We start from the raw sequence: 18,223 nt of genomic DNA, 5'->3' as shown, positions 1-18,223 counted from the left end.
GTGTGTAGAGAACAATAAGTTGCCACGTGCTGGGTGAGTTCCATTTATGGCTACGGATAGGTGGATTGCTCCCGTGGAGTAACTTAGCACGTACTCGCAAAGGCAGGAGGGTATGCGGAGATAATGCTAGACTTCCACCCATCCCAGCAGCAAATATCAGGAGCGCCAGGAGATACCCGGATAACATACATCTCTGCCTCGGGGAGCTCACCTTGGCCGACGAGGCAGTGCTAGTGCAGGGAGGAAACTGAGGCCAAACCGAGATGGAGAGCTGGAAAGGCTTGGGGGAAGGTGGCACGCGGGCCCTCGGGTGTGGATTATCCAAAATAAAAGTGTCACCAGGTTCAAAACAGCAGGAGCACTATTGCTGACAGAGGAAGGCGCCTTAGAAGTTTCCAGAAGGAAAAGCAAGTCTCCTGTGGCTGCCATCACAAATGAGAGAGGGGACGGGAAGCCTTTACGTCTCTGCTTAGAACCTGGCCTGGCCACCCCGCCTGGGACTGTCCCAACGTGTCCCCGCGGCTGGGATCAGCGCTCAGCCCTCCCAGCGCCCAGCCCAGCCGGGGAGAATGGCGGCTCCATGAGGGGAGGAATGGGAACTTGGCTCCTGGGAGCACCTCCCCCGGCAGCAGGCGCTGAGCACGCAGGACAAGTTCAATGACTATCGCTGAGTAAACAAAACCAGGCCGAGAGGCAGTAGACCTTCACCTCCCAATGAGATTCTCTGGGAGTCATTTGATTTTTCCTCCTCAGGGGAAATGAAGCAGCCACTGTCAGCTGTGCTAACGTGGGGTGCACAGGGAATCGGTAGGACCTGCACATACACCCACCCTTGCAAAAAGCAGCAATGGAAGGATAAATCAAAAACCAGCTTTTTGGCCCAGCCGGTGTCGCTCAGTGGTTAAGCGTCTACCCAGGAACCAAGTGGAGGTTTGATTGCCGGTCAGGGCCCTTGCCCGGGCTGCGGGCTCCATCCCCAGCAGGAGGAGCGGATCCACGATTCTCTTTCACCTAGGTTTCTCTCTCTCCCTTCCTCTCTCACTAAAATCAATAAAAACATATCTTTTTGAAAACTTTTAAAAATGGTTACTTTATGGAAGAAAGGAAACAGGGTGAGGGGATGGAGAGCTCAACATCCCTGAATATGCCTGGTTTTACAGTTTTGACTGTGAAAGTGTTTTCCGTAACAAAACTTTATTGGAGGAGGAGGGGCGGTAAAGCAGTGTCTAAAGATGGAAAGCAATGAATCTGACCTTGCCGTAGCTCCCAGGTCATTTCACTCTCTGCCACGACTGTCCCGAGTGGGAAACCCACCCCCATCCCCCAGCAGGACCCGTGAGCACTGGAGACTCGATAACACTGGCCCCACCCCAGGCTCCTGATGCAGCAGGCCTGGGCCGAGCCTGATAACTTGCACTCCTACCCAATTCCCAGTGATGATTTGCTAGCTGGGGCCACAGTTGAGAACCACTGCTATAAACAAGTAAAACTATATAAAAATATTTTTTTTAAACTTCATTTATGTAATCATGTTGTCAATAATAATCGCATTAGGATTTGTTACATATAGTAAGGTAAAGTAGGTTATCATGTTAATATCATCAGAAACCCAGGGTTTCAGAAAAACAAAATGTGAAGATGTCTCTCTCACATGGACATTTTTCTCTCCCCGCCCCCTCTAAAAATCAATGTAAAAATATTCTCGGGTGAGGATTAACAACAAAAAAGCATCTTAAAGAGATAGTTTCCTTTAATAATAAATGTTATTTGAGAGAGAAACACCCATGGGAGAAAGATTGGCTGCCTCCTGCACACCCTCTACTGGGGGATCAAGCCTGCAACCCAGCGACCTCCTGGTGTATGGGATGATGCTCAACCAACTGGGCCACACCAGCAGAGCTGAGGTATTTTTATAAGAAAATACATATTTCAGCCGAAACCGGTTTGGCTCAATGGATAGAGCGTCGGCCTGCGGACCGAAAGGTCCCAGGTTCGATTCCAGTCAAGGGCATGTACATTGGTTGCGGGCACATCCTCTGCAGGGGGTGTGCAGGAGGCAGCTGGTCGATGTTTCTCTCTCATCGATGTTTCTAGCTCTCTATCCCTCTCCCTTCCTCTCTGTAAAAAATCAATAAAAATATATTTAAAAAAAAAAAAAAGAAAATACATATTTCAGCCCCGGAGCTAAAGCCACCCACCAATGATGCACTCCTCCCCAGATGACTGTTTGCAATCACCATTTCCCAGGGTCCTTGGAAAATGTCCGCAGGTCTGGATCTCAAGTGTTCACGATGAACCCAGAAAGTCTCACGATGGCCAAAAGCTAAGAAGCCTCCAGACCGCTGTCCCAAACACACAGCCTGTTGGCCAGACAAGAGGCGGAGCGTCAAAAGTCCGTTTGGCAGTCGTGTCTGGAAGATGCTAGGCACCAACCAACCGGTTGGTCCCCAATCTGGTGACTCCTTTACGTTTAAGCTGTCAGGGAAAATAAATCACTGTGAGGTCTTCACAGAATTCCGGCTCACAAATGCATAAGGAATGATAGATCTTTATTACAAAATCACCTTGTGTGACATTCCTAACGTTCGCGGGTTGCTGAAACCCAAAGGAGGAAGGTTGATGGGAAAACTCATACAGGTTGCTCACTGGGACTTCTGAACCCACCAGTCCAACTTCTCACTACAGGTTGGAAAGCCCCCGTGTTGTATGTGTCCAGTGATGACGCCATGTAAGTCCATAGCCCCTCCCCCCAAATCTGAGCTCCAATCTACCTTAAACCTCTAGCTGTAGTTACCCGATTATAGGATACAGAGGCTGGACCAACAGGTTAGAGGAATCCACACACAAGTATGCAAGAAACCCAAACAAGAATGCACAGGACCCAGGACCTTTCTTCGATGAAAATGTCGCCCAGGGGGATCAGACCAGCTAAACTGAAGAGGGTATCTTGTTTGGACCCTGATTGAACCTACGAGCTGTGAGATGGCAGCCGGCTCAAGGAATCCTGGCCATTCAGCCACGTGATCATAAAAATTAGCACTGTGTTTTAGAGATAAGTTAAATCAGGTCTGAGATTTGCTTCAGAAAGCTGGGGGGAGACGGGCGGGGAGGCGCAGAAAGACACAAAATGCTGCTCAGGACAAGGGTAGTCATTATACTAATCTCGCTACTATCATGTATGTTTAAAATTGTGTTTATAAGTAGTTAAATGAAACAAAGTCAGAAACCAGAACACAATAAAGACCAGAAACCAAGACTGCAAAACACCAAATCTATATTTACATCCACATATAATAACATAACTTTAAGCTGAAATATATCATAAATAAAACAAGTAACATCTACTGTTTGACAACTTAAGTATCAACAATTAAAATAAATCAAACTGGAATGAAATAAATACATAAACAAAAATCCAACAGATTGTACCTCTATTATATGTACTGTTGTCCCAAAGGAAAAAAAACATACAAAACCAGTAGTATCCCAATAGTTAATACTGATGGACACAAAATATAATAACATATTTTGGAATACAAGGGCTGTGAAAAAGAAAAAAAAAGAAAACTGGTATTTTTATACTTTTAGAAATGTGGTTAGGAAGGAGTAATATGAAAACCCCCATAATTTCAGCATAACATGAACTGACTTGTTTTCATAGATTTGGTGATTTTTTTTAAATACAGGTTTAAGTTTCAGCCCTCTACTATGATGTATCCCCCTTTAAGATTTACACTTATAGTCAGAGCAAGCTTTCTGTAACACTCATCAGATTAGCAATGATCAAGTCAATCATCTTCGCAAATGTGTTAATCTTCAAAAATAGGCTATAAAAGTGCAAAACTATGGAAACAAAAATCTAGATTATGTACATATGGCTCAGCTTGTGAACAGGAAAAGGGGTAATAGTGTACGCTTTCCTGATACGAAGCACTTTGCTGCAAGGCCAGCAGACTCATCTCAGGCCGGTCTCCCTGTCATATGGGAGGTAAGACTTCTCATTCATGTTGCATAATGAAAACAAAACAAAAAAAAAAAAATCAAGATTCTCTTAGGACTTTACCCCTAAGACAAGAAACATTAACAGTGCAAAATTATTTTTCAAACAGTTTTCTTAGTAAAATGTTTTATGGTATAAACCCAGGGACTGCTGGAGAACTCAGCTACAAACTGCAAATTAAGGGGACGGAAGTTTAAAACATCCAGTCGGCCAACTGGTGGCTCTATTCTCTTTAAAACCCAAATTGCATGTGTCCTGAGAAAACGCTGTTGCTTTAAAACCAAAAATGGGAAGACAACCGAAGTCTAGAAACAGGCCACTTCTTCCCCGGTTACCAGAAGGCTCGGGCCAGAAGTTCTTATTCAGAACCAACGTGTCTGAATATGCCCACTGCTGACCCCAATGCAGACGCACTGACTTCCAATACAAACCTAAAAATTTCCCCAAAACTTTAATTTCCTTGAAAATTGCTTCCAATATCTGTATCATGTATAATTTAGCATTTAATTTTTTATCTACTAATTTAAGCAAACACCTAAAAAAACTGAATTTTCCAACAAAAATGATTCGTTCGAGAGGAGACTGATTTGAGGAGCTCCACATACACTGGTGCGGTGCTGGCAGCTGGCTGCTCGGAGGAAGCGCGGCCCTGCAGACACCGCCCCCAGAGGGGCCCGTGGAGCGGCTCCTCCTGGCGACGCCGTGACGTCTGTGATAAGGGCACCAAATCAGAGGAGCTGACCTCGACACACGCAGCAATATTCACAGAGGGTCAATACTTCTATTAACAAATTTTAAGACAACAGACTGCGGACAATTTAACATAATACAAATCATCAAGAAAAATTTTTAAAACGTACATCTTAAATGAAAGAGCACAAATAGCAGGAACTCCTCAGAGTGAGGAGCTACATGAGGAGAAGGATACACAGGGTATTGAAACAAGCAGGTACAACTTATATATGTACAGATTTTACCTGAGGTGCAAGCATTATATACTTTCTCCCCACCCTCCCCCAGCCCAAATGATTCTTTTCAGCAGCGCTCAAGTATGCAAAAACTCTGCTTATTTGGTCAATTCTTAAAAAAAAGAAAAATATTATTCAGGGACAAAATAGAGATTTCCCGTCTCCATTTGTATACAACTCAACTGTTCCAACTAAAGTTTTTATTGCTATTTGGTACAAAAGTTAACAGAACCCCTTTGCAGCACGTAGTGTTCCTTGCGCGTATGTACAGTACAGTCACAGCTTATTTCAGTAGCTTTCACCGCTCACTTTCTCGAAGGATGAACTGACTCAACTTCATGGAGCACACATCCATCAAGACCTAAGGGAAACAAAGGAGGAAAGAGTGATTAAAAAACAACTCTACGTGCACCAAAGGAACAGAACCACAGAGCTCGAGCCCTGCATGTTCGCTGGAGCTTGAACTCTGCAGTGGAAGTAGCGAGAGACAGACAAATAGATAAAGCCACACAACTTCCATGGTCATTGGCATTTATTTAACTGATTCAGCGAAGAAGACTGAACCAAGACTCAGAATTCACATCTGTGAATTCAGTCTGCAAAGCCAGCTGCCACTCCAACAAACTGCAAGTTTCTACCGTTTTGAGAGGAAAATGTATGGACAGACCAGGAGTTGTTAACAAAACAAGTGACTCAGAATAACCTCCGTCCACAAGAAAGTGCATAAAATATCTGTAACATTATTTGTTCAACATCTATCTAGTTATCGATGACATTCCCGGCAATGGGCTAGGCACTGGATGAAGGACTCTCCTTGGAGCTCAGCTAGAGGTGGGAGTCAGGCATCTAGCTAGGTAAGACGGGCGGAAATGGGCATGAACCACACAGGCAGAGGCAATACACATGGGGAAGCAGCCCTGGCTCTCTGCAAACATTTGCAGAGATGGTATGTGAGCTGGTCCTGAAGTATCAGAAAGGTTGTCTGACAAGAGGGTGCAGGGCCCTGGCCACTGTGGCTCAGCTCGTTGCCGAAAGGATACCGTTTTGATTCCCTATCAGGGCACATGCCCACATTGCAGGATCAGTCCCAGTTGATTGGGGTGCATACTGGAGGCAACCGATGTTTCTTTCTCACATCAGTGTTTCTCCCTCTCTCTCTCTCTCTCTCTCTCCCCCTCCCTCCTTCCCTCCCTCCCCTTCTCCCTCTCCCCCTCCCCGTCTTCTCTCTCTAAAAGTCCGGAGGATGCAGGAAAAGGCCAGTGCTGGACAGACAGGACAGTCAGCCTGTACTGTTACTGATCGGCTGTAGTGCACAGTGCAGGTAATCTGTCAGTAATAATCTGTTCCTCTCACAACTACCCAACTCTGCAGCCACAGACAATATCATGGCCAGGTGCCAATAAAACTGTACTGACAAAAACAAGCAGAGAACACCATCTGCTGATGCCTGACCTACCGCCACCTGCTGGAAGAAGGATGAAATAAAACCGTGTCTATAAAACAGTCAATGCCTACCACAAAGTAACTGCTTACTAACTTTCAGTTGCTATCTTACTATTGCTTTCCTGAGCACTCTACGTTTTAATAAAACACCTAAAAATGAAAATTAAAAGCAATTTCACTTTCTATTATATTGGCTAAGCTAGATGGCTTATTTTCAATTAAACAAAATTAATACATTATATATATGCTCACCTTTCTTCCCCAAAATAGGAAATCAAGTTTTTTTGTCATTTGGCCGATAATGTGCATTCCCAGTAAAATTCTCATAGTTTCTCTTTTGAAGCATGCTGCTAGATAAGTGTTGATACGACACAGGCCTTTTTCCTGATTGGAAAAGAAGTAAAAAGGGCATTTAGAATTTTGTTTAAGCGATGAGGTAAGCTGTGGGTGGGCTGTCAGAGGTCAAGTTTCTAAATTCCTAACTCTGATAATGTGGTCGGAGCCCACCAGTCCACTCGTCTTAAGTGCCAGGAAGACACGTGTTACTACAGGATTTTAGGTCACTAAAGCCAAAATTCTCAAAGTCCTGGCTGTTGTAGAAAGACCTAAAAAGCCAAAAGAAAAAAGGCAGCATAATATACTTTAAACCTAAATGCATCATGAGCCTAAACTGTAGAAGAGAAAAAACACTCATTTAAAAAAGGACTTTACTTGTAACATGGTATTTTCTCATCAAGACAAAGTTTTGACTCGTGTCCATTTTAAGTGCGGGGGGGGGGGGGGATGCTTTAATCAAAAGGCAACAAAAATTAATATTTCATCGCAACTTTTTAAATCACTGGAGTGTTGAAAGCAATTGTTTTTTAATTAGCGATCAATTCACATCAAGCTACCCCTGGTGGAGTACTGGCACCACACACAACCCATAACCTGACACTAATAAGCAGAGGGGTTTGGCCCTTGGAGGCAGCGCGGGGCAGCGCGGACGAGCAGAGCTTACATTCCGCAGGAGGGTGAGGTGGTTTAACCCAGTCTGCCGAGTGGGAAAGGCCCAGGACACGCTCAGCTGCCCTTTCACAGGCAGACACCCCTGCGAAACGCTGCCATGACGAAGCGGAGGCTTTGAACACACTCCCATGGGGAGAGTGCGAGTTATCTACAAGCTAACAACTGACATATTTTAGGGAAGTAATGGCACTTTTGAAATTCTCTTAGTATTTCCCAAGGACTAAGTAGGCAGTATAATTCTATTGGTCCTGACATCAAAACTGCTCAAAAGATTGTTTAACCAGCAGTTCGCACAGGGTCTGCTCCTGACAGGTCAAGGTCGTCAAGTAGTATTTACTCCCTACCCCTGGACTCCCTTGTGGGGACAGCACGTGAGGGCTGCAGGCAATTCAAGTTCTCCAAGATGCGTGTTCCACTCTGAAGGAGCTGACAGCCTAGGAGGGGTGGTAAGACGTGGGCAGGAGTCCCCAAATCTCAAATCCCAGGGTAGGTTGGGCATGAGCGCTGGGCACACCACATCTGTGGGAGGGGAAGACCTGATGGGGGGAGGTGATCGGGGCTAAATGGCACCTGAGATTTCCGAGCAGGAGAGGGTCAGGTCAGGGATCCTCAACAGCCTTTTTGATTATCACCCCCACAAGGTAGAAAGATTAAATTAGCAAGAGAAAGTCAAAACTCAGGAATAAGACCGAACCCAGGAGGGCTGAGCTTTGGAGACCAAAATCCATTGCCAAGCCTAGGAACGTCTCGCTGTCAGACACCTCCCGCCACGTTCTGTCCCCGTGAGAAACCCCCACAAGAACGCACAGCTGAACCGGGCCGGGCAGTACCTTCCAGGGCCGCGCCCGCCGCGGGGCCCGCAGGGGCACACGTGTAGAGTGACCCGGGCCCGCCATAGGACTTGTGTATGGTCAGCACATTGGAGGAGTCGATCTCGCCTGATGCCAGGAACCGCGGCTTGGCGGGCAGCACCGTTGGTGGCGGGCACGCGTACTCCTGGGGCAGCAGTGATGTGATTCCGCGGACCGGCGGGTACTTGGGCAGGTCGAGGACCCTCCGGTAGTGGGGCCCGGGCTGCTCCGCATCTAGGACCACGGGCCCGGCTTTTGGCCGCTTGGGAAGCGGCTCTCCGAGCTCCGGGCTGGCAACGCTCGCGCTGCGGCCACAGAAATAGTCCCTTCCCGGGGGCGCCCACAGGCCGTCGTGCTTGGCCGAGAAGTCGGCCGAGCCATTGCTGGTGCTGCTGCTCATCGAGGGCTGGGACACGGAGACCACCGGGGCTTTGAACTTCGTCTCTGGCCTCTTCGTCTTCTCCGGGGCAGGAGAAACTCCGCTTTTAGAAAACATCTCCGAGGGCTGCTGCCTGGCGGCCGGAGGCCCCTGAGCCCCGACACTGGGCTGTGGCCTGTGCGACTTCAGGTTACTGGGGGCTAAAGTGCTAGAGTCGATCCCTGAGGCCAGAGGGGCCTTGCCTGGCCCCGCGGGGCCCGGCTTCCCCTTCTCTGACGGCAGGGTCTTGGACTGGGCCAGGAAGGCGGGCTTGGGCTTGGGCTTGGGCTTGGGGAAACCGGACAAGGGAGGCACGTCTTTTCCCAGGAGAGCTGGTGGGCAGCCAGTGCGTCTGTTCCTAAGCCAAGACTTGTTTCTACAGTTTTTGTGACCGTCGGGATTGTATTTATGCTCCAGTCTCTGATGCATCATTAAAACTTCTGGATAAAAGGTCTTGAAGTTACAAAATGGGCAGGTGATACTTGGGATTAAACTCTTGCTCAAAGAAATTGCCGGGCAACTGGGAAGCGCCCCGAGGGATAAGTTTAAAGGTTTCTCTTGACAGTCCACGCTGGGCTTCACTCTGCTGTCCGCTGCCACCTCTGCCTTCTCTCTGAGGCCGAACTCGGCCTTGCGGGCGGCAGTGGCGTCTGCGTGAGGATGAGGCGGAGCAGCCACTTCTGCTCTGCGAGCGAGGTTGATGGCCTGCGCTTCGGACGCTGGTCTCTTCTTTAACACGTCCAAATAAGCAGGGGCAGGGTGTCTGCCTATCTGATCAGCACGACCTTCAGTTGCATTTTTATTGAAATCCTGAGTATCTTTGTGGACTGGCGAGAGGACAGCACTGCCCAGAACATTCTGAAAGGCAGGGCCCATGCCCTTGGGTTGCTTGGCAGGTGGGCTGCCTTTCACATCTTTGGCACCATCGAGAAATCTTTTCAAATTTTTGGTTTGCGCACTGTCGGCGATGAGTAGTGCATCTTCGGGCTCCTGGTTTTTCCCTTCGCTCTTGACCTCAGCGGCCACATCGACCTGCTTATCTTTGTGGTGTCTCTCCAAGTGATACCGTAGAGAGGTCTTCTGGGCTGCAGCATAGTCACAAAATTCACATTTGTATGGTTTTTCACCTAAAACAAGAAACACTACCGTATTACAGAAGTTTATGGAAAAAATCAAGAGATCTTTAGAAACTTGAAGAATCTCACACAGAATACAGGGCTCTTTCCTTTTCCCTCTCCATCTACTGATCTTCATACCCAGGAGTCCTCACGAGGTGTTTGCTTTACCACGCTTACTATACTGAGTATTTGACATGTGAATATGTCTTAATTTTAAAAATAAAATAGCAACACTTTATACTTCTTTAACCTTCATAATAGCCCTATGAAAGTGAATATTATTATCCTTTACAGCTCAGAAAACGGGGCGCAGAAAGGTTCAATCACTTGATCAAAGTTGCATAGCTAGTGAGAGGAAGAGATGAAATTCAAGTGCACGCAGCTTTCTACCCATTGTTACAGCTGCTTCCACAATCTAAAGAAAAATCTGTAAAATATATTCCCATTTAATTCTAAACTATAAAAATACAAAGAAGCTGTGGCCTTAAAATACATTAAAGGCCCTGGCTGGGTAGCTCAACTGGTTAGAGCATTGTCCTGATAACGTTGCCAAGGTTTCAAGTTTCCATGCCCCAGTCAGGGCACATACAAGAATCAACCAATGTCAATAGTAAGGTGACTGCTAGAGGGAAGGGGGAATAAGTGGTGATGAAAGGAGACTTGACTTGGGATGTTAAATATACAATATACAGGTGATGTGTGGTAGAATTGTATACCTGAAACCTATAATTTTATTAGCCAATGTCACCCCAACAAATTGAATTTAAAAGGAAAAGAATGCATAAATAAGTGAAATAAATAACAAATCAATGTTTCTCTCTCTAAAAGCAATCAATAAAAAAAATTTAAAAAAACACATGAAAGAGGTTTGAAAATGAGAGAATACGGTAATCAGAAACTAAACAGGAAACTAATTTCAAAGTAGGAACAATAGTTCAAGTTACAATGATATTGAAAGTATTAAAATGACAGCTGCAACCTGCATGCTACACATTTATTCTTAAACTAGTCCAAGGACCTACCAGATTATCTGAATAACAATAAAAATCAGACAAAAAACACCTCATAATTCTTTTGACTAATACATCCTTTTAAAAAAAATCTAAAAAGTTCCTTACCTGTATGCGTTCTGAGATGAATATTGAGGTAATAATTTGAACGGAAAAACTTTCCACAATAACTACATTCTCTTGAGGATGTCAGATGCTTTATTTTGCCTCCATCGTCATTTTTATCTTAAAGCAGAAACAAAAATGTGTAAAAAGACAGCTCAAGTACATCAATAAGGCGAGTTGACTGAAATTTTCTTGATGGAAACATTTTTCAAAAGCATACAATAACTTTTATATTAGTGTTGGGTAAACCATAAAGGCTAAAAACACACCAAATGTTTTGAGGTTGTCTGCAGTTTTATATCATGCGCGTGTTTAGTTTTTTTTGTTTGTTTGGGGTGGGTTTTTGGGCTGCAGCAGTTTGCTGTTAAAGACTGAGTTTTCTGCCCAGCTGGGGTGACTCAGTGGTTGAACATCAACCGATGAACCAAGAAGTCACAGTTCGATTCCTGGTCGGGGCACACGCCCGGGTTGCAAGCTCGATCCCCAGTGTGGGGCGTGCAGGAGGCTGCCGATCAATGATTCTCTCTCATCGTTAATGTTTCTATCACTCTCTCCCTCTCCCTTCCTCTCTGAAATCAATAAAAATATATTTTTTTAAAAAGACTGAGTTTTCCATTTGCTAATCAGGGAAAGTTCACTGACAGCCAGATGTGCAGGCAGCACTCTCCACGTGGCAGAACGAGCAGGATCAGGCCAGCTGGAGCCGGACCTACACAAACGGCTGGAACAACCAGCTTCTTCAGAGCAAGTCTAATTTAGAAAACTGAGCCAATATAAATCACCAATTTTCCCAACCACCGGGGAAAATAGACTTTTATCTTAAGATTGGGCAAGTTACCACTAGAGGGTAGCAAGCACAACTTAATCTTCACAGAAAATAAAAGGTTTGGCACCAGCAACCACCTAGGAAAGTTTGTCAACACTTAGCAACGTTCTGGAAAGCAGATTGTATTGTCCACAGCACACACATGGCCGCAATCTAGCTGACTAATCAAACCTGTCCTCAATTACAATGCGTTAAACTTTACACTTCAATCTGGACAGGGTGATCGGGACAGTGTATCTTACAGGCAACAGAGCAAAGGTCAACTGGGGACACATAATTAAAGGATCGTTAAACATCACGCCAGCCCTCCAAAAGACAATTAATTAGTTATATACTGCAGTGAAAATACCCGCTCCCCCAGAAAATGAGTGGTTAAGTTTTAGCTCAACATCCTCTTATTGTAGAGCTCATCTTATGAGCATTACGATACGATGAGTGGGAGAGCTATTAAAATTTAGCATAACTAAACTGGTCCTTTTGCCTTGAAAAACTTATTTTCAACTAAAAGGCTTCTCGCTCCCCTGCTCCTTCCACATTTCACATTCTCGATTATTTATAGCTCACTGATTTTAAAAAGCAGCTTACAAGCCAGCCCTCAGTCAGCCTCCAGGTACAATACAGACAGGACCATACACTCTGTCACCCTAAGTTCCCCTGAGGAAAATGTGTCCATCGCTTAACCTCTGAACACCTCCACATGTGCTAACATGGCAGAGACAACCCTGGATCTAAAAAAAAGGTGCCACAAGGACTTTAAAAGTAATCACAGGAACTATTAAACCCACTTAAAAAAGCTAGAACAAAACTTGTAATGAATTATTTACTTCCCTTTTGGATCTTCTTAAAAGTAAATCTATGCCCAGCCGGTGTGGCTTAGTAGTTAAATGTCGACCTGTGAACCAGGAGGTCACAGTTTGATTCTCAGTCAGGGCACAAGCCCAGGTTGTGGACTCAATGCGGGGCGTGCAGGAGGCAGCTGATCAATGATTTTCTTCTCATCATTGATGTTTCTCTCTCTCTCTCTCTCCTCTCCTCTCATATTAAAACCAAAAAAATAAATCTAAAGAAAGCCAGGTTGATAATAAATTATAGTAAATACAATCTAGACCAGAAGACATCATTAGAATACAGGGCAGGGCAAAAGTAGGTTTACAGTTGCTCAAATGGAAAATACAGTAATTAATAAATACAAGAATAAAGTCTGTCACATTCAACTGCAAGCCTACTTTTGCCTCAGCCTCATAAATCTAGGAGAAACAATTCCCTGCATACAGAACACCCAGCTCTCCTTACAATCACACTCAACTAGCTGAGTTTGTCGCTGGGTTGGTACCTTAATCGCAATTTCCTACTTCCAACTATGTGTCAGGATTTATGGTATGTTGCATCAGATCCAAAAAGTTAGGCAATGCCTTTGTTCTAACAGAAAGGACATGAAATGTCCACATCTACCTGGTTCCTGCTCTTTTTAGCATCACCTTTGATTTTACAGTGCTATCCTTTAAGGACTGAACTTTTTATAGGCAAGCTATTGAAATCATCCTTGAGAGGTGAAAGACAAGGAAAATTTCGATGAACCAATTTCGCAAACAGGGAAATCAGGGCAAAGAAAGGTTAAGCAACACATAATCAGTCACAAAACAATGCAGTGGCAGAACCAGACTAAGCCCGGGTCTCGGCGCTCCCAGGTATAATGGGTATTCTAGTTGCCCAATGACCAAGCCCAAGTTTTCCACCAGGTGCTTATTTTTTTAATTAAAAATTTTAAATACGTTTTTATTGATTTCAGAGAAAGGAAGGAGAGGGAGAGACAGATAGAAACATCAACTGAGAGAGAATCCTTGATTGGCTGCCTCCTACACGCCCTCTACTGAGGATCGAGCCCGCAACCCATGCCCTGATCGGCATTGAACTGTGACCTCCTGGTTCATGGGTTGATGCTCAACCACTGAGCCACACTGACTGCCATTCCACCAGGTTCTTCTGCCCACACCACCTGCTGGCAGAACATGGACTGGCCATTTCATTTCTCTCGGAGCACTGGGGCATCTCAGGAGCCTCATTATTTCCCAACATGGCCCTGAACAGAACTGACTCTGAATGATACCACATGGAAGACTAGAGGGCTGGGCTTTAAGTTTCTTATGATGTCACTAAGACACCATAATGTATTTTCTGGACTTCTGCACACTGAAGATGGTAGCTCTCTAAGTGCCAGGTTTCCTGCATCCCAGGAAACTCAAAGCAGTCTAACTATCTGACATGAAAACCACAGCTCTCACATCCATCACGTGATCAGAAAAAGAAGCGGGCACAGGCTTAAAAGAGGATGGCGAGTCCAATGTGTTATCTGGTCAAACTCATCTTGGGTCTCACGCGCAGACCTCTTACAGACATCCAGTCAAGTTACAACACAAGGCAGCATTTGTTTTAACTGAAAACACTTTTCTAAATGATAAAGTTTCTCTAAAACTAACTCATGTTCTCATCATCCACTTCTGGGTTTTAAAACTGTTTTCAAGCAGCAGAATTCTTTATTCAAGCAAAATATGGTCAAATGGATGAGAAGCTCTGGGTGAGGAGAGGTGGAGTCCTCTGCCCTGGCTAGCGTCCGCTGGGACTCCAGCAACATGTTAACCAGCCTTCAATAGCAGCTTCCGGTTCCCATAATAAATGTCATTAGCACAGTAGAAACTTGGCAGAGCAAATGAGATTGCCTGAAAACACCTCTGGTTGTTCACATGCCCTGTATTTTAGACACATTTATTTCTGAGCTAACTTAATGAACACTACCCCCAGACACAAAGGACGGGATACCAGCACACCAAGTGGTGTCTCTAACAGCAGTATTCTCACGCTGGTTACCCACCATTCCTAGTGCCTTCTCACCACTGGAAATCCATTTGCAATAAACATATGAGAGCTGGGCCTTGGCAGACAGGGAAGTTTACTGCATAAAGGTAACTTATTTTTATAGATAAGATCAGGAATGCAATAAAAAAAAGCAAAAGCCAGGGTCTCAACCCTGTGCTACTGAGTTTGGGAGGCTCTTTCTCTGTTGTGGGGCCGTCTGTGCATTGGGGGATGTTTAGCAGCGTACCTGGCCTCCACCCACGGGGTGCCAGCAGCACACACCCCCACACAGTTGTGCCAACCAAAAGTGTCTCCAGACACTGCCAGATGTCCTCTGGGGCAGCAGTCGCCAACCGGTGGCCCATGAGGTCCGAAAGGCTGGCGACCGCTGATTTAAGGAAACCTTTGGAGCAGCGGTCGCCAACCCGTGGTCCGCGGACCTCTGGTGGTCCGTGAGGTCCGAAAGGTTGGCGACCGCTGCTCTGGGGCAAAACCACCCCACTGAGGAAGCATCACTTTAGGCTGATGCACAAGGTAAAATAACGTGTGTCCTTTATTAGCAAAATATAAAATCCCAGAACTTTCAGAACAGGAAGAAACCTTGATAGAGGGGCCTTTTAACTCAACCCAGAGGAAGTAAGCGACTTTCGACAGGGTGGTATCCCAACAGCCTGGACTCCAAGGCCCCGGACCCTGAGGTGCCTGTGCCCTGCAGAGGGCCGCTCCCAACACGCAGCTTACCCAGATGGAGGCCTTCGGGAAGTCCGTCCTCGGATCCATCTTCAGAGCCTCCTTCTCGATCTGTGGGTCCGTTTTCATCAAGGGTGCCGGCTAGGTCCGGGGAACACGTCCTAGGCTGCCGGCCATCCACAGACATGGTTGGCGACTCAGCGTCTGTCCTCCGGTCCTTCTTGTGAACTCTCGAGTGCAGGACCAGCTGGTGGTAGGTTCTGAACACCTTGCCACACTCAGAGCAATGCGTGGGCTTCTCACTCTTACTGGACAACTTGGGGTCCACGTCCCCAGAAGGCACTTCACCGTTGGCATGTCTAGGCTTCTCCTTATCTTGTGCTAGGCCTGTACAACCGCTCTTATTGGACCTGGACTTTCCAGAACCTTCAGGATGGCTTTTACTCCCGTTCCAGATTTCTCCAAGCTCTTCTTTGTCTGAATCATCGTTGTCGGTGCTCCCTTCCTGCCCGGGCTGCTCCTTCACCTCCCGGCAGACAGCGACTTTGCCCTTGGTGGCCAGCTGCCAGGCCTGGTAGGTGGTGAACGGGTCGAGCTGAGGTATCCATCTGGTGGGCTGCTTCGTAGTTTCAGGGTGAGCTTTGGGTCTGAGGTTTAGGAACTGCAGGAACTCGTCTCTAGGGGCTGGCATTCCCGTCTGCTCAGAGTCTGCCTGGGGACTGCTGCCACCGGAAGCCGTGTCTTTGGTGTGCATCTTCCTGTGATCAATCAGACTTTCTATATTTGGAAATAGGAAGCCACAAACCATGCAGATCTTGTAAGGAGAGGAGATGCTCTCCGCAGCCTGGTGCTGGACAACCTCGTTGATGGTGACCGGGCTTTCCAAGCCCTGCTGCAACTTGCTCTTGGCCCCCGACTTGCCATTGTGTGTTCGCATGTGGTTCTTCAGAAACCAGGGCTCCTTGAACCTCCGTCCGCACACGTGACACCCGTAGGTGAAAGAGTCCTTGTGTGTCTTCATGTGGATCTCAACCTCATACGCGGCTCTGAATGTCTGCCCACAAACTTCACAGCTCAAGTCTTCATTTTCTTTGCCACTCTTGTCCTTGGGGGGCTCTGTTCGCACCTGACCTTTATCTAGAGGACTGAGATACTCTGCTTCCACACGCAGAACTGCGGGCTCACAGAGGGTGGGCCGGTGCTGCAGCAGCACGTGCTTATTGAGGTCTTCAGAGCGGGTGAAGGTCTGACTGCAGAACATGCAGTCCAAGGGCGTGTAGCCTTCGATTTGGATGATGCTCTTCTCTTGCGTGGCTCTGAAAGGAACAGCGGTGGTCCCTTTTACTGACATGGCATCATCTAGCTCCATCTGGCTGCCAAGAGAATTGCCAATAACTTCCGGTCCATCCATATACACTAAGAGGGATTGAGTTGGCATGTTTCCTGTCACTTCAGGACTGTGTATAAAATAAGAATCTGGCTGAGGAATTTCTGGACTTGGAATAAGGCCACTTGTAATACTTGTCACTCACACCCCCAGCAGTCCTGGGCTTCAAAACTAGAGCAAATATTTGTTATAAAAGTTCAAAAGAAAATGTATATTCCTCTAACTTCTTATCTTCAGAAGTCTTAGGAAGCTCAGTGACAGAGTATCACTGGTTCTTTCCGCGATGCTTTGATTCAAATATGAGTCAGCACAAAGCATTACTTCTCTTTGTCTCCACTGAGAGTGAGTGAGTCAGTTGAGCAAGTCAATTCCAGCAATCTGGAGACAAGATTTCCAAAACCTAGAGAGGGAAAAACAGAAAGGGTTAGCTACGGCCCAGAGGGCTGGGTGCGTGGTCACGGGGACCTTTTCCATGTAGCAGAGAAGGCACAACTTAACACAGTGCCAGCCTGTTAAACAAGCTTGTTGATTAAATAACGATTTCATTTGTCCAATCAGCACACCTATCACATCACTAGAATTCCATCCAGTTAGGAAACTTAAAACATGATGCTTTAATAGTTTAAATCCACACTGTGCAGTTTCAGGATAGAAACTGTCCAATTCAGATAAATACATTTCAAATGTCACTGAACTGTACATCTGTATATTTATAAACAGCCTCTACAAACCTAGAGACTATAAGAATAAGATGACAAAGAAAGGTAACATTTTAAAAGCCAGAGCTTCAAACTGTCTTATATACAAAAGAACAGACAAGAAACACACATGCCTGAAAGCACACTAGGGGATTACACAGGTCAAACACACAAAATAGGGACCTTTCCTAAAATTCCCCTCAAGAAATACAGAACACCTCAAGATGGTGGTTCATCTTTGCCACGGGAACCATGAGAAATTCTGGTTCACTGGAAACTGTAAACCCCAATCCACTGCCCAATCCCAGTTTGCTTTTGACAACTCTCTACCTTCAACAAGCATCAGGGAAGGCTTCCTGTCCAAGCAATAAATAAGGAAATACATACAACGCTACTTTGTGAATGTACATGTTTAAAATAAGATCCTCAACATAGCTGGTTCAGCATGCCTTAGCCTTGAAGTCAAAAATGGGTCCTTTCATTTTATCCACCTTTCACATGTGCACTGGCTGGCGGAGGGGGGGGGGGGGGGGGGAGTGGGGGTGCCTGTGACTGCATTAGCTCTGCAGGCTGATTTAGAAGTTAATTTTCACTCTTGGAGAAGAATTAACCTCTAAAGCCAAAACCCTCCACCTTTACGGCAAGCATAAGATCCGTTTTTAAATAATCCCAACTACTTTAACTGAAGTCAGTTAATTCTACCCAAGAAAACAAAAAGGGCATGCAAACTACTCCCACCACAGGCACCGTTAAAGAGAAAAAAAAAAAAAAGTTTACTTTCCTTCTCTCCACTTCCTCAAAGAGCAAGCTCAAAGACGAGGAAAAATTTCTTCACACTCAACAGAGAA

General features: G+C 45.9%; 1 protein-coding gene across 7 annotated transcripts in view; it reads right to left on the bottom strand.

The window, feature by feature from the left end:
- Positions 1-3,252: 3,252 nt before the first annotated feature.
- ZNF217 (zinc finger protein 217) overlaps positions 3,253-18,223 on the bottom strand; it is a 39,650-nt gene continuing 24,679 nt past the window's right edge. For all 7 annotated transcript variants that reach the window (XM_079785187.1, XM_079785189.1, XM_079785188.1 and 4 more), the window contains 5 exons: positions 15,342-17,077; positions 10,925-11,041; positions 8,250-9,815; positions 6,664-6,795; positions 3,253-5,329 (listed from right to left, as the gene is read on the bottom strand). In XM_079785187.1, the coding sequence (XP_079641313.1) occupies positions 6,686-6,795; positions 8,250-9,815; positions 10,925-11,041; positions 15,342-16,728 (3,180 nt within the window). In that variant the 5' untranslated portion in view covers positions 16,729-17,077 and the 3' untranslated portion in view covers positions 3,253-5,329; positions 6,664-6,685. The remainder of the gene's footprint in view (positions 5,330-6,663; positions 6,796-8,249; positions 9,816-10,924; positions 11,042-15,341; positions 17,078-18,223) is intronic.

Source organism: Cnephaeus nilssonii (assembly GCF_951640355.1).
Source record: "Cnephaeus nilssonii genome assembly, chromosome: 11".
NCBI classification, from domain to species: Eukaryota; Metazoa; Chordata; class Mammalia; order Chiroptera; family Vespertilionidae; genus Cnephaeus; species Cnephaeus nilssonii.
The sequence above is the reverse complement of the archived record's forward strand: the minus strand, read 5'-3'. Positions and strand labels throughout refer to the sequence as shown.